This window comes from Spinacia oleracea, chromosome 6 (genome assembly GCF_020520425.1).
Source record: "Spinacia oleracea cultivar Varoflay chromosome 6, BTI_SOV_V1, whole genome shotgun sequence".
Lineage (NCBI taxonomy): Eukaryota > Viridiplantae > Streptophyta > Magnoliopsida > Caryophyllales > Amaranthaceae > Spinacia > Spinacia oleracea.
The window spans coordinates 12,549,608-12,562,832 of record NC_079492.1 but is presented as its reverse complement, the minus strand read 5'-3'; the positions used below and the strand labels follow the sequence as shown (position 1 = coordinate 12,562,832).

Here is a 13,225-nt window from a genome sequence, read left to right as displayed (position 1 = left end):
CGTATCAACTAGACCATGATTTCTTTGCCTTAAAAAAACAAATTTAGTAAAGTAAATTTAGGCCCTGTTCTTTTCACCTCATTTTCACTCATTTCAAAGAAATAAGTTCAATAAAAATAATAATTATCCAAAATGCAAATTATAACTAAAATAAAATTTGATTACTCCTATTAAATTCATAAAATATAGACAAAATAAGTGAAAATTTTCATGAAACACCATCCTACTTAAATTAGTCAACCATATATGGATTGGAGCGGCCGGCACATGGGCCGCCTACTCCGGCAAGCATTTTATTGAACTCACATGAACTCATGGCTGTTGCCTTGCTCGCAAGTGTGGCCTATGGTGCTGCCTTTGCATGTCGAGCGATGGGCCGACTCGCTTGCCGGCTTGTCACTCGTCGAGCTTCCGATTCGTTTTCCGTTTCCGGAATTGATTTCCTTTTCCAACAAATATTTACGTTTCCGTTAATATTTTCGATGCCGGAAATGATTTTCTTTTCCAACAATATTTCCGATTCCGGTTATAATTTCGTTTCCGGCAATATTTCTGATTCCGGCAATATTTCTATTTCCGATAATATTTTCCGATACGAACCATGTTTCCGTTTCCGGCAACATCTACGACTTGGATAATATTTATATTTCCGTCATGAACCATATTTCCGTTTCTTGCAATATCATCATTTCCGGAGTATTCTTTATTCTGCCTTTGGACGATTTCATCTCCCACTGGAACCGAGATCCGTCGTTTCCGAATGTTCATAAATGGAGTACTAATATATTCACTTAAATACTTAATTCGTTCACATACTATTTGTGTGACCCTACGAGTTCAGTCAAGAGTAAGTTTTGGATTAATATTATTAATTCCACTTGAACTGAAGCGGCCTCTAGCTAGGCATTCAGTCCACTTGATCTCACCGAATTTATTAACTTGTTAATTAATACTGAACCGCATTTATTAGATTTTAGCATTGAATGCATACTTGAACCAAGGATATTATTTCCTTCAAGGGTATCCCACCTCAATCCATCGTTCACCGTTTCATTTATAGAAGAAAAAGAATTAAAATTAATCGCGATTGAGAAGAGATAAAGCAAAGTCGGACAAAATATGGAGGGGAGAGAGAGAGAGAGAGAGAGAGAGAGAGAGAGAGAGAGAGAGAGAGAGAGAGAGAGAGAGAGAGAGAGAGAGAGAGAGAGAGAGAGAGGGGGAGATGAAGGAACATGTCGAAGTAATTTAGAAACCCTATAGTTGTATCGGAAGAAATTTGGACCAGGCTGTTGAAGCGAACAATTAAATCCCGCCCAGATAGCCATACATCTGTTGAAGCTCGCATCCGGAAGCACGCCTCAACATTTGTTTTTGAAGCAAACTTTTAAAAAGCCCGCCCTGAACTATCAGTAAATAACTTGACCCGTGTTGACTTAGTGGCTGTCGAGGCGTAATATTATATGCCCGTCCAACATGGGGGTCGCAACAACAGTTTTTTCTTCTAGTAAAAGGCTTACAACAACCCTAGTGATTAAGCAAAGACAACTCCTGTTGAGAGGTATTGGTTCATACCCTTCATAGAGGTTTATTTGGAATTAGCTAAAAATTTACTGTAAACACTGAATTGAGATAAACATAATAATCTTATCTAAAGCCTAAAACTTTAAAAAAAAAGTCCGAAAGATAAGAAGAGTACAAGGCAAATAAGGTTGGATTCTAACACCTTGCATACAGTTTGCTCCCCAATTTAAAATACAATAGAGAACAATGGCGAAAGGAGGAGAAAAGAAAACAAAAGACTAGATAACTGGGGAGAGATTCTGAATAAATTAGCATATACGTTGTGTACTACTCCGTACGTAATATATACTACATCTGTTTCACAATACATGGTCCATTTATTTGCACACTATTCATTAATAAACTTTGACAATGTTTCTTCCACCGTTATGTAAGAAAAAAACATAATCAAGTGAGATCCATGTTAATTAATTTCGTATCACTGTGAAGATTTCAAATATCAACCTTCTATAATTTTTACTTGTACGCATGTAGAGATATTACTGTCCAAAAAAGCGTGTTAGAATACGTGTAAGAAAAAATATTGTACTCCAAATATATTATAGAACGGAGGTAGTATGAAACACCACCGTACGTACTTGGTCAAACAGATATCGCTAACTGTTGTACCCGGGTACAGCCAGCTCTGGCTGTACCCCCAAAAACGACGCGCTCATATTGTTTGTTCATACTTGTCGACTGTTTGTTCTTTTTTATTGTACTGTTTGTTCATTCTTATTGTATTGTTTGTTCTTTCTTGTTGTACTGTTTGTTCATTCTTGTTGTACTGTTTGTTCTTTCATGTTGTTTTTTAAATTCATCATCAAATTTTCATAATTGTTGTATTTTTTGTTCTTTCTTCTGGAATTTTATGTTCTTTTTTATATTGTTTGTTCTTTCTTGTTTATTTGTTTGTTTATAATAATCATATGGTTAATGTTCATAATTAAACTCTTCATTAATCTTTTATTCTTTCTTTTTGTATTGTTTGTTCTTTCTTGTTGTACTGTTTGTTCTTTCTTGTATTCATCAAACTTATTGTTGTATTGTTTGTTCTTTCATGTTGGCTTTAAAATTCATCATAAAATTGTTCATAATTGTTGTATTGTTTGTTCTTTTTTCTGGAATTTTATGTTCTTTTTTATATTGTTTGTTCTTTTTTGTTGAATTATTTGTTCTTTCTTGTTTATTTGTTTGTTCATAATAATTATCTGCTTTATTGTTTGTTCTTTCTTGTTGTATTTTTTGTTCTTTCATGTTGGATTTAAAATTCATAATGAAATTGTTCACTTCATTGGTCTTTTATGTTTTTACAAGCGCCTATATTGTTTATTTCCAAATAAATAAATAAATGTTCATTTCCAAAATAGTAAATGTTCATTCCAAATAAATAAATAAATGTTCATTTCCAAAATAGTAAATGTTTATTCCAAATAAATAAATAAATGTTCATTTCCGAAATAGTAAATGTTCATTTTTGTAGTTTATTTCCAAATAAATAAATAAATGTTCATTTCCAAAATAGTAAATGTTCATTCCAAATAAATAAATAAATGTTCATTTCCGTAATAGTAAATGTTCATTTTTGTACCAGTATTTGTTCTTTCTTGTTGTATTGTTTGTTCTTTCATGTTGGCTTTAAAATTCATCATAAAATTGTTCATAATTGTTGTATTGGTTGTTCTTTTTTCTGGAATTTTATGTTCTTTTTTATATTGTTTGTTCTTTTTTATTGAATTATTTGTTCTCTCTTGTTTATTTGTTTGTTCACAATAAATATATGGTTAATGTTCATAATGAAATTGTTCACTTCATTGGTCTTTTATATTTTTACAAGAGCCTATATTGTTTATTTCCAAATAAATAAAAAAATGTTCATTTTCGAAATAGTAAATGTTCATTTTTGTAGTTTATTTCCAAATAAATAAATAAATGTTCATTTCCAAAATAGTAAATGTTCATTCCAAATAAATAAATAAATGTTCATTTCCGAAATAGTAAATGTTCATTTTTGTACCAGTATATTAATGTTCATTTTAAACAACACAAACGACATCATTTTGGATGGGGGTACAGCCAGCTTTGGCTGTACCCGGGTATAGCCAAAAATTTGCGGTCAAACAGACAACCATATATTGAGCGGCCGGCACATGGGCCGGCTACTCTGGAAAGCCCGCAATTAATCATTCACATCATTTTTAAGACGGCAAACAACTAAATTTCCCTAATTAAAAATCAATTGATCTCCGTTTGTTAGTTGAAAATGCTTATTGTATTATTGTACGAGGCTATCTTCAAATTAAAAGTACCCCAATCATATTTTATAATGTATATTCGACATTGTTGAAGGTCCATAGGTTTCTATGTATTAATGTGTATATTTATACATATGCACTTATTCAAAGTCATCGATACTAAGATAAACAACATGGCTAGCTTCAAAATTATTCACTTATTTTTTCAATTTATCATGTTGCCATTTATACTTATATCCCAAGTAGCAGCTCAAATTCCAATTCATGATAAAGGTATGGTTAAAGTGATTTTGGCACAGTTAATATGTTAGCACAAGAAACTGTGCTATACTCGCATAGAGGTGTGCCAAAATCAGTTTCTGGTTCAGTTCGGCTATTTATTTGCACTTCCCTTAGTTATCTCTGGTTATTACTTAACTTGTGTGCTTCCGTTTTTCCGCTTAGGTAGTGGCAAGACGGTTTGGATTGTTTGGAGACCTCTAATCATAATAGTAGCTATTGTAGCCGTCGTTGTAGTTGTGTTTGTTGTTGGCTGTGTTTTTGCTTGCCTTGGAATATGCTTTGGTTGTATCAAAGATGATCAATCTCAGGGTAATGATCTTTCCTTCGCTTCTCATCTTGTTTTACCCAGTTCGCTGGAGTAAATAATACCGTATCATCTGCGTATTAAATGTTCAGCATTTGTTATTTATGTGAAAATGTGAATTGTCCTACATTGGAGAAGAGAACAGCAAATTATCGTTGCCTTATAAGAGTTAAGAGTAAAATCCACATAGGAGCATGAGACTAGTTATCCCACATTAAAGAAATAGAGAAAAATTGACGAGCTAACATATATGCTACATCCGTATCACAATAATCTTTACAGTTACTATTTACACAAATATTAAAACAAAAAAGGAAAAGTTGGTTGAATACAATATAATATGAATAAAGTAAGATAGATTTAAAAAAAAGTGGATGGATGTAAGAAAATAAGGAATAAATTAACTAGGAAGAGAAATATAGCGGAAAGTTATAAATGTTGTTGGTACGTATGAGGGATAAGATAGTAAATTTAATGTCTAAAAATACAATAAATCACAATGTAAAGAACACTATGAAATGAACTAAACGGAAAGTGTAAAGATTCCTTTGAAATAGAGGTAGTATAAGATTGGCGGGCTCCTCCGCCTATCACCTATCAGTTTCAGGATGAAACCCCGTCAGAATTATATGTGGTCAATCTCTTCTCTTTTATGAACTTGTGTATGGTGCAGTAAGTCTAACAATAAGCACACTTGTACGTGGTCAAATCTCTTTGCCTCCTTCATGGGTAACAAAGACTCTAAGCACCATTTTCAAATTACCTAAAAGATCGTACTAACACTATGCACAATGTACATCTCTTACATCTCTTACACTTCATAATCTTTCTTTATATGCTAGACAATTATTCAACTTTGGGAGGAGTATATGATTATCATGCTATCGATATTCGACTTGCATTGTAGCAATAAATGATAGATGCTTGTATGTGAAACCTTATGCTATTCACACTTGTAAGCCATTAACATGACTGATGCGAAAATTTGATTTATGTATACATTCATTGCAGAAAACAAAGGGCAAACAAATGATGTATCGGAATCTCCACAAGCGGCCGTCGTCGATAACGGCCATCAGATCTCTATCCAGTCAAAACCCATGCTAGCTTAACTATGGGTACTAATCTAAAGCCTTTGTAAACAAAGTCATGTTTACAAATTAATTAATTGTATAGTATAATTATAATTATATATATAACTATTTAATCACAATTTATACAAATTTATACAAATTAGTTTCAGCGACTGCATTTTCCGCCTTTGTAAACAACTATGGGTACTAATCACTTATAAGTTTATTGTATAGTATAATTATAATTATGTATTATAACTATTTAATCACAATTTATAACTATCTTATTAGAAGATACGTAGTACAACTATTTATTAACAAGTTGGTATATATTATACACTACAAGAATTTGTATCTTTAACGACAACCTAATTACGACGGGTCAAAAATCCCGTCGCAAAAGGCTTTTGCGACGGGGATAACAACCAAAAAATGACGGGAATAACCGTCGCAAATGTCTTTTACGACGGGTTTACGACGGATTTACGACGGGATTTTCTATTAACGACGGCCCCCTTTTATGACGGGTTCGCGACAGGAAATCCCGTCGTTAATCAACGATTATTGGCCTTTCGCGACGGATTTCCTGTCGTTAATAGTACAATTTCTTGTAGTGATACATGCATAAGATTGTCATACTTCATCTGTTCCGGAAATATCACACCATTTGTTTTTTACACTATTCATATACGACTTTGGGAATTTTTTGTGATTGGTACGTAATGAAATTTTATTCATTTGGGGTCATGTTAGATTCGTATCGATATATATTTTCTAAATATTAATTTTTTATAATTTTTACTTATACACGATTTGAGATATTAAGAGTCGAAGTAATGGTTAGAGGAGTAAAAGTCAACCATAATGCGATATTTCCGGAACGGAGGAAGTATATAAGTTTTAGATTTAAAGGATACAGTAACGGAGAGACTTCTTTTCTGTTCAAATTAAATCATACTACGTATAAAATAGTTCATTAAGGGCATGCTTGCATTGAAGGTAATGTATTAAAGGGGTAATAAAAGTCAACCTAAGGTAATTGAGGGTGATGATGAGGGGATGAAGTGGTGGCAAAGGGAACAATCTAGTGTTGGCAAGAAGAAAATAAAAGGGAAGGGGAAACAAATACCCTCATCATGGGGGAATAGTTACCCACCATCAGACTAGGGTGATTATTACCCTCATTTGGGGGTAATTACTTCCCCCCTTCCTCCCTTCTCCTCACAACACCACCACTACCACAACTTCTCATTACAATACCACCACACCACCCTCCTTGCAACCACCTCAATTCACCTTCATTGTCCTTTTATTATGGTGGTTTGACTTTTATTACCTCCATAATCCATTGCACCCAATCCAAGCATGCCCTAAGGCAAAATGATTGAATAAGTCCAGCTAGACCAAGTTTATAAAGATTATTATTTGATAGAACCACGTTAATTAATTAATCCATCTAAATATATACGATTGACTTTGAATAGTTGTTATTATGTTGCTATACAACACGTATAAAATCGAACTTGTTTTATAGAGATGGCGGGTAACTCACCTTGTGACTTGCAATTGCAGGTCACAAGTTTGAGCCTCGCCATTTTGCTTATACTTGGGAGTAGGGATTCCCGACCCTTACCACTCCCCTGCTCTCAAACGTTGACATGCGTTGATAAGTTGATATTTTGCTTGTGCTTGGGAGTAGGGATTCCCGACTCTTACCACTCCTTTGCTCTCAAGCGTTAGACCTATATTGATGAATTAACTGTCATGTGAGAGACAGTGATTCAATAGGGTTTTCCTCCTCACCCATAAAATCAGGGGCGGATCTTTGTTATGGCTGGGGTGGGCCTGGTCCCCCGGCCGAAAATTTTTATAGTGTATTTTTAGTTACGGCCCCCTAAAATTTGTGTATAATTGTATAATTACATAGTATATTACTTAATTTTTTTCTACAGGCCCCCCTCATAAAACCGTTCAAGGTCCGCCACTGATAAAATAAATATGGCACAAATAGGGCACGTACTACTTCCTTCAATTATCAAATACTAAAAACATGGCCATTTTTGTTTTCTCGACAAATTTTAGACTCGGTCTCTTTATCGCCATTTCTTTCATCCTTAATATCAACTCCCAAGAGTTTCGACAATGTTACGAGGTTGATGGCATATACAACTTTCATCGAAACAACTCTCGACACAACATCGACAAAGCTATCACTCAACTGGTATCGAACGCAACAAACACCTATTTCAACACCATCTCGACAGGCTCTGGGTTAGACAAATTTAACGCCTTATATTCTTGTCGATACGATTACCCCCTTCAATCTTGCCATAGTTGTGTCAAAAGTTTCGTCGACGTAGTCCTTTCGTGCCTTCCGAACGTACAAGGCCACTCATATCGCGACGAGTGCACGTTATATTACTCTAACCGTTCCCTAGACCTCTCCGATGAAATGGACAAATTCCGGCGGGTTGGTCTAGCTGGCGGCCGGACTGTAACCTCGAAAGAGGAGAACAAGTTAAGTCAGACTTTGTATACGACCGTTACTCGTCTCATCGAGGAAGTGATCTCTGAATTTAATGTTTCTTCTCGTTACTTTGCTATGACATCGGAGAAGTATTCGTCGAGCGAAACCATTTATGCACTTGCTCAATGTAATCCGGATCTTACCTCCTTCGAATGTAAAACTTGCCTACAAAGTAGTTTTGATTGGTTTACGTCTGATCGAACGTTTCCTGGTGTAGCTCAAGCAAAGATTTATACACCCATATGTAGGTTGTTTTACATGTTTTCTAACAAGGAGCTAAGTCAACCATGGAATTTTGCAATTTCATCAACAGGTATGATCGATTTTCCCGCTGTCTCAAGCCATGTTTTACTTAGGTTCAACATTTCAATTTTATATACAAAAAATTGTACCATTAACGACGGGAAATCCCGTTGTTAAAGGCCAATAAACGTTGATTAATGACGGGATTTCCCGTCGCGAACCCGTCATAAAAGGGGGCCGTCGTTAATGGAAAATCCCGTCGTTAACCCGTCGTGAAAGACATTTGCGCGGTTATTCCCGTCTTCGTTTGGTTGTTAGCCTCGTCGCAAAAGGCTTTTGCGACGGGATTTTTGTCCCGTCATAATTAGATTGTCGTTAAAGATACAAATTCTTGTAGTATATGCGTATAGTAAAACATAAAATCAATCCGAAATTTTGAGTCTAACACTGGTAATTTGGGAAAATGCCTGTATTATCTTAGAAATATGAACTTTTTATAAGGTAATTTTTCGCAAACACAATTTCGTAAAGTAGTTTTTGACAAATTTGTCTTTAAGTTTATTTATACTACTTTAGATTTGGCAAAACTAGGTCAAGTTAAGCAACAATAAATTATTTTTATAAGCAATTTCAATCAACTGTAATACTACGTACGTAATACATGTTAATTACTTAAGCATCATGCTCGTTCTCCCTATCTCAAAAATATTTTTAATCCAATCTTTTTCTGAATTCGACACAGGAACACGAGGAAATCCAATAATGGCTGCAATAGTAGCGAGTACTTCGAGCGTGGCACTATTATTAAAGCTTCTACTGTAAGGGCTGTAACTATGGTGTACTTGATTCCTTTCTAGTTGATCAACTGGTATAATGGTTTGTCAAGAGTGCTAAATAAAACTTGTGTAAAACTGCATATGCATGTTAGCAATTTTCTTTGTTCGCAATTTGTAAAATTGTTATTAAGTGGTACTACGTATTTGTATAATTTTCAGATGATTATTCGAAAGTAATAAAGGTCGCAACTTGCAACAAAATATTGGTTTCGCAAGTATGACGTGTCATGCTGACATGTCAAATATTTAAATTGGAAATTAGAGATTTATGTTGTTGGCTTTGCGATATGCATCTCACAAACAGTACATTCCGGGGTTTCACGAGTATGACATCTCACAAACATTAGCTAGATTCTCCAACTCCATCCATAATTCACGGTAGTTATTATTTTTACTTTGTAGGGTCTGTGGATGGCGCCCATGCCTAAGTAGAGGGGTCGTCCACAGACGCGTGCACCTAGGAGGCACCAACCATTGAGCCCCCCTAAAATAATTTTTTGATGTTTTGGTTCGATGGTCAAGTATTGGTCACGTGATTCGCTCAAAGGATAGTCAAAGAGAGAGGGGAAATGAGAGAGGAGGAAGGTGGTGTGTGTTGGTTGCCCAACAGTAGTGGGGTTCACGTTTGGTGGTTATGTTGCGGCTGACAAGGTGGTTTAGTTAAGTGGGTCGGGATGGTCCAAGCCCCTCAAGGGAGAGGAGAGGCCGAGAGAGAAGGGAAAGATCAAGGAGAGAGTGAAAGGCCGGAGGGGCAGAAGCGTAAAACATCCTTGCGATTCAAGAAGCTTTTTGCTGCAAATAGCAATTTACTAAGGCTTTGTTTGGTAGGGTGTCAAACGTTTTCATTGTAAAATGATTTTCCATGGAAAACATTTTTCAAGGAAAAACACAATTCCAAACTAGTTTTCCTTTGTTTGGTACCTTAAAGGAAAATGGGAGAAGATGGTAAAGATTGTGGGGAAGAAAGGAGGGGGAGGTAAGGGAAAGAATGAAAAGTGGTTTCCCTCCCTATCAAATGGAAAAGGATTTTCCACCTTTGATGGAGGCATGGAAAATTGTTTTCCATCCTTTACCCAACCAAACAACGTAAAATGATTGAAAAGGGAAAAATCGTTTTCCATGAAAATGTTTTACCCCCTACCAAACAGAGCCTAAAACATTCTTAGTGATACTGCAATTGCTGACAACACAGTGGAGCAGACATTCAATCAGCATTACAATGCTGGACTTGCACACAGAGGATTGCTACCCATGTAACCATTTTCTGTTACATTGTCAGCTATATGCCAGCTGTCTTATTTACCCATAATTGTTAAAGCCTTGTGATTGGCTGAGTATTATTTTCCTGTATGATGATTGGTTGTGACAGCACACCAAGTCAGGAGTATATATAGTTAGTTATGCAGCTTGTATTAGAACTAACTCTCATAATCTTCTTAGCCTGTAACCGGTTTCCTTATTCTAATAATATCTCTCTCTCTCTCAATCAGTATGTTATACTGCAGTAGAGCTACAAAGTTTTCTGCATTTGATTTGATCATGAATACAGTTTTCAACATGGTATCAGAGCAGTGATTCAAGATCCTAAACCAGTGGCAACTTCTGAATTCGTAGATACAATTGATTCCAGAAACTCAGTATCTTGTTCTTGAGGGTATGATCATCTGATTTTGATTTCTGCAACTATATTTCCTGTTTCTACTTGATTCTTTCTGAATAGTGAAATAGCTGATTGATTCTGTGCTTACATCAGTGATTAGACTATAGTATTACCTGTTTCTCTTCCTGAAATTGTTCGATCAACTGTTCGATCAACTTTTGCTTGATTTTTAGCTCAAACTATTAACCTGAAAATTGTTGTTCTAGTTTATCACATTAACACATAAAAACCTCTTTTTGATTTCCTTTTCCACACACAAAACATACATTCAAACCATTCCTAAAACAAAATTCATAAAAAAATCTTACCAATGGCAACACAGAACTTACCACCTAATCAAGATCCTGCTAGTCCTTTTTATCTGCATCCTACAGATAACACTGCAAATCAGTTGGTTTCAGTGAAGTTCAAGGGAGAAGGATATTGAGATTGGAGAAGGAGTATGATGATCTCTATGTCTTCCAAAAATAAACTAGGCTTTGTGAATGGTAGATTGCCAAAACCCGATCCTACTGATATAACATATGAAGCATGGTTGAGATGCAATGACATGATGATTTCATGGATATTGTTTAACCTGGATTCAGTGATATCTAAAAGTGTGTTGTATTTCAATAATGCAAGAGAGATATGGCTTGACCTAGAGGATAGATTTGGATTTGTTTCTGGTCCACAAATTTATGCTCTTGAAAGGCAAGCATCAGACATCACACAAGGTTCACAGAATGTAGCAGAATTCTTTACTGAGATCAAGTCAATTTGGGACAAGATCAGTGCAGCAAATCCTCTTCCAACTTGTACTTGCAACTTATGCACTTGCAATTTGACACAAAAGACCTTCAAGATGCAACAAGAGCAAAGGTTGATGCAATTTCTTATGAAATTAGGAGAGCATTTAGCTGCAGCTAGAGGCAACTTACTCATGATGCAACCACTCCCAACGCTATCACATGCATATAGGATGCTGGCACAAGAAGAAAGACAGAAGGAAATTAGTGCTCCTGTACAGCATGAGAGTCATGCTTTTGCAGCAGACAGAAGAAGGTATAATGATTACCAAGGGAGAAATAGTTACAAGGCACAACAATCAGGCTATAATAGGAACAATTATCAATCAACTGGAGGGAACAAAGCAACTGGATATAAGAGACCTCCATCTAGCTACTACTGTGATCACTGTAAGGTTAATGGACACAGCACAGAGAGATGTTTCAAATTGCATGGTTTTCCACCAGGTTTCACAGGATTCAAGAGTGACAAAAGAGCTGCTGATGCTGTCTATACTGATGAAGCTTACTATGATGATATGACTGAATATCAACAGCTATATTTTCCTAATGACAGAGAGCAACAACCACAACAGCCACAGGCAAACTTTTTCACACCAGAACAATGTACACAATTGTTAAATCTACTGAACAAGCAACAGGTTGAGAAAGTGGCTTCCACAGATGCTCAGTTTGAGGAAGGGGACAGTTCAGGCCATGCATTCATGGCATGTAACAGTTATTGCTTTCTTACTTGTTCTCATTCAAGTTGGTTATTAGATAGTGGAGCTTCAGATCATATGTGTGCTAGTCTTAGCATGTTTGATTCATATGAACCTGTTACTGGAACTGGAGAGTGCATAACAATACCAGATGGAAGGAAAGTGAGTGTCCTTCATAAGGGAACTGTCACCATAAATGAAAACATACAGCTGACAGGTGTTCTGCATGTTCCAGATTTTCAGTACAATTTGTTATCTGTGAACAAACTATGTACTGATCATCAATGCACTGTGTCATTTACTGCTGATAAATGTTATCTGCAGGGCCATTTAATGAAAGAGAAAGAGGTTCTTGGTAGTGTGAAGTCAGGTCTTTACAGTGTGGATTCAGAACAGCATCAGTCTGCAACTTCTTCCACTACATGTCTAGCAGCAACAACATGCACAGATCCAAAGTTTGGCATTTGAGACTTGGACACATGCCTTATTCCAAGATGAAATTTGTTGTTGATTCTTTAGTTTCTACTGGACTTGGTGATAGTATATGTCAGATTTGTCCTGCAGCTAAGCAAACTAGAAATCCCTTCCCCATCAGTAGTATTAAGACCACTAAGATGTTTCAAATGATTCATTTGGACACTTGGGGGCCTTATAAGAATAAAACACACAATGGTTGTACTATGTTTCTTACCATAGTGGAGAATTTTACAAGAACTACTTGTACATATCTTTTAAAATCCAAAACTGATGTTGTACATGTACTTGTTTCTTTTCTGAAAATGGTGGAAACACAGTTTGATTCAAAAGTCTTGTGTGTGAGATCAGATAATGCACTAGAATTGTGTGAAGGTGACATGAGATTACTTTTCCAAAACAAGGGTATTGTGCATCAAACAAGTTGTAGTGGAACCCCCCAGCAAAATGGGGTTGTTGAGAGGAAGCATAGGCATTTACTTGAGACTGCTAGAGCTCTTCATTTTCAATCCAAGTTGCCTA

At 35.8% G+C, this 13,225-nt stretch overlaps 3 protein-coding genes across 3 annotated transcripts; all 3 read left to right on the top strand.

The window, feature by feature from the left end:
* The first annotated feature begins 3,945 nt into the window (after nt 1-3,945).
* On the top strand, nt 3,946-5,721 carry LOC110792155 (uncharacterized). Its single transcript, XM_021996968.2, has 3 exons — nt 3,946-4,088; nt 4,260-4,406; nt 5,413-5,721. The coding sequence occupies exons 1-3, from the start codon at nt 3,950-3,952 to the stop codon at nt 5,511-5,513; spliced, it is 387 nt and encodes a 128-aa protein (XP_021852660.2). The 5' UTR covers nt 3,946-3,949; the 3' UTR covers nt 5,514-5,721.
* A 1,665-nt stretch (nt 5,722-7,386) lies between these two features.
* Nucleotides 7,387-9,271, top strand: LOC110792154 (cysteine-rich receptor-like protein kinase 10). The gene is made up of 2 exons (XM_021996967.2): nt 7,387-8,314; nt 8,987-9,271. Exons 1-2 carry the CDS (start codon nt 7,525-7,527, stop codon nt 9,064-9,066), a joined length of 870 nt encoding a protein of 289 aa, XP_021852659.2. The 5' UTR covers nt 7,387-7,524; the 3' UTR covers nt 9,067-9,271.
* A 1,779-nt stretch (nt 9,272-11,050) lies between these two features.
* LOC110792160 (uncharacterized) lies at nt 11,051-12,697 on the top strand. The gene is made up of 2 exons (XM_021996971.2): nt 11,051-11,130; nt 11,233-12,697. Exons 1-2 carry the CDS (start codon nt 11,051-11,053, stop codon nt 12,695-12,697), a joined length of 1,545 nt encoding a protein of 514 aa, XP_021852663.2.
* The last annotated feature ends 528 nt before the right edge of the window (nt 12,698-13,225 follow it).

What these genes read in the sequence shown, in the direction of transcription:
- LOC110792155 (XM_021996968.2), top strand. Translation starts at nt 3,950, where the DNA reads ATGCACTTATTCAAAGTCATCGATACTAAGATAAACAACATGGCTAGC. An exon ending in AATTCCAATTCATGATAAAG is followed by an intron (nt 4,089 to 4,259) that starts GTATGGTTAAAG and finishes TTTTCCGCTTAG; the next exon opens with GTAGTGGCAAGACGGTTTGG. An exon ending in CAAAGATGATCAATCTCAGG is followed by an intron (nt 4,407 to 5,412) that starts GTAATGATCTTT and finishes CATTCATTGCAG; the next exon opens with AAAACAAAGGGCAAACAAAT.
- LOC110792154 (XM_021996967.2), top strand. Translation starts at nt 7,525, where the DNA reads ATGGCCATTTTTGTTTTCTCGACAAATTTTAGACTCGGTCTCTTTATC. An exon ending in TTTTGCAATTTCATCAACAG is followed by an intron (nt 8,315 to 8,986) that starts GTATGATCGATT and finishes AATTCGACACAG; the next exon opens with GAACACGAGGAAATCCAATA.
- LOC110792160 (XM_021996971.2), top strand. Translation starts at nt 11,051, where the DNA reads ATGGCAACACAGAACTTACCACCTAATCAAGATCCTGCTAGTCCTTTT. An exon ending in ACAGATAACACTGCAAATCA is followed by an intron (nt 11,131 to 11,232) that starts GTTGGTTTCAGT and finishes TGTGAATGGTAG; the next exon opens with ATTGCCAAAACCCGATCCTA.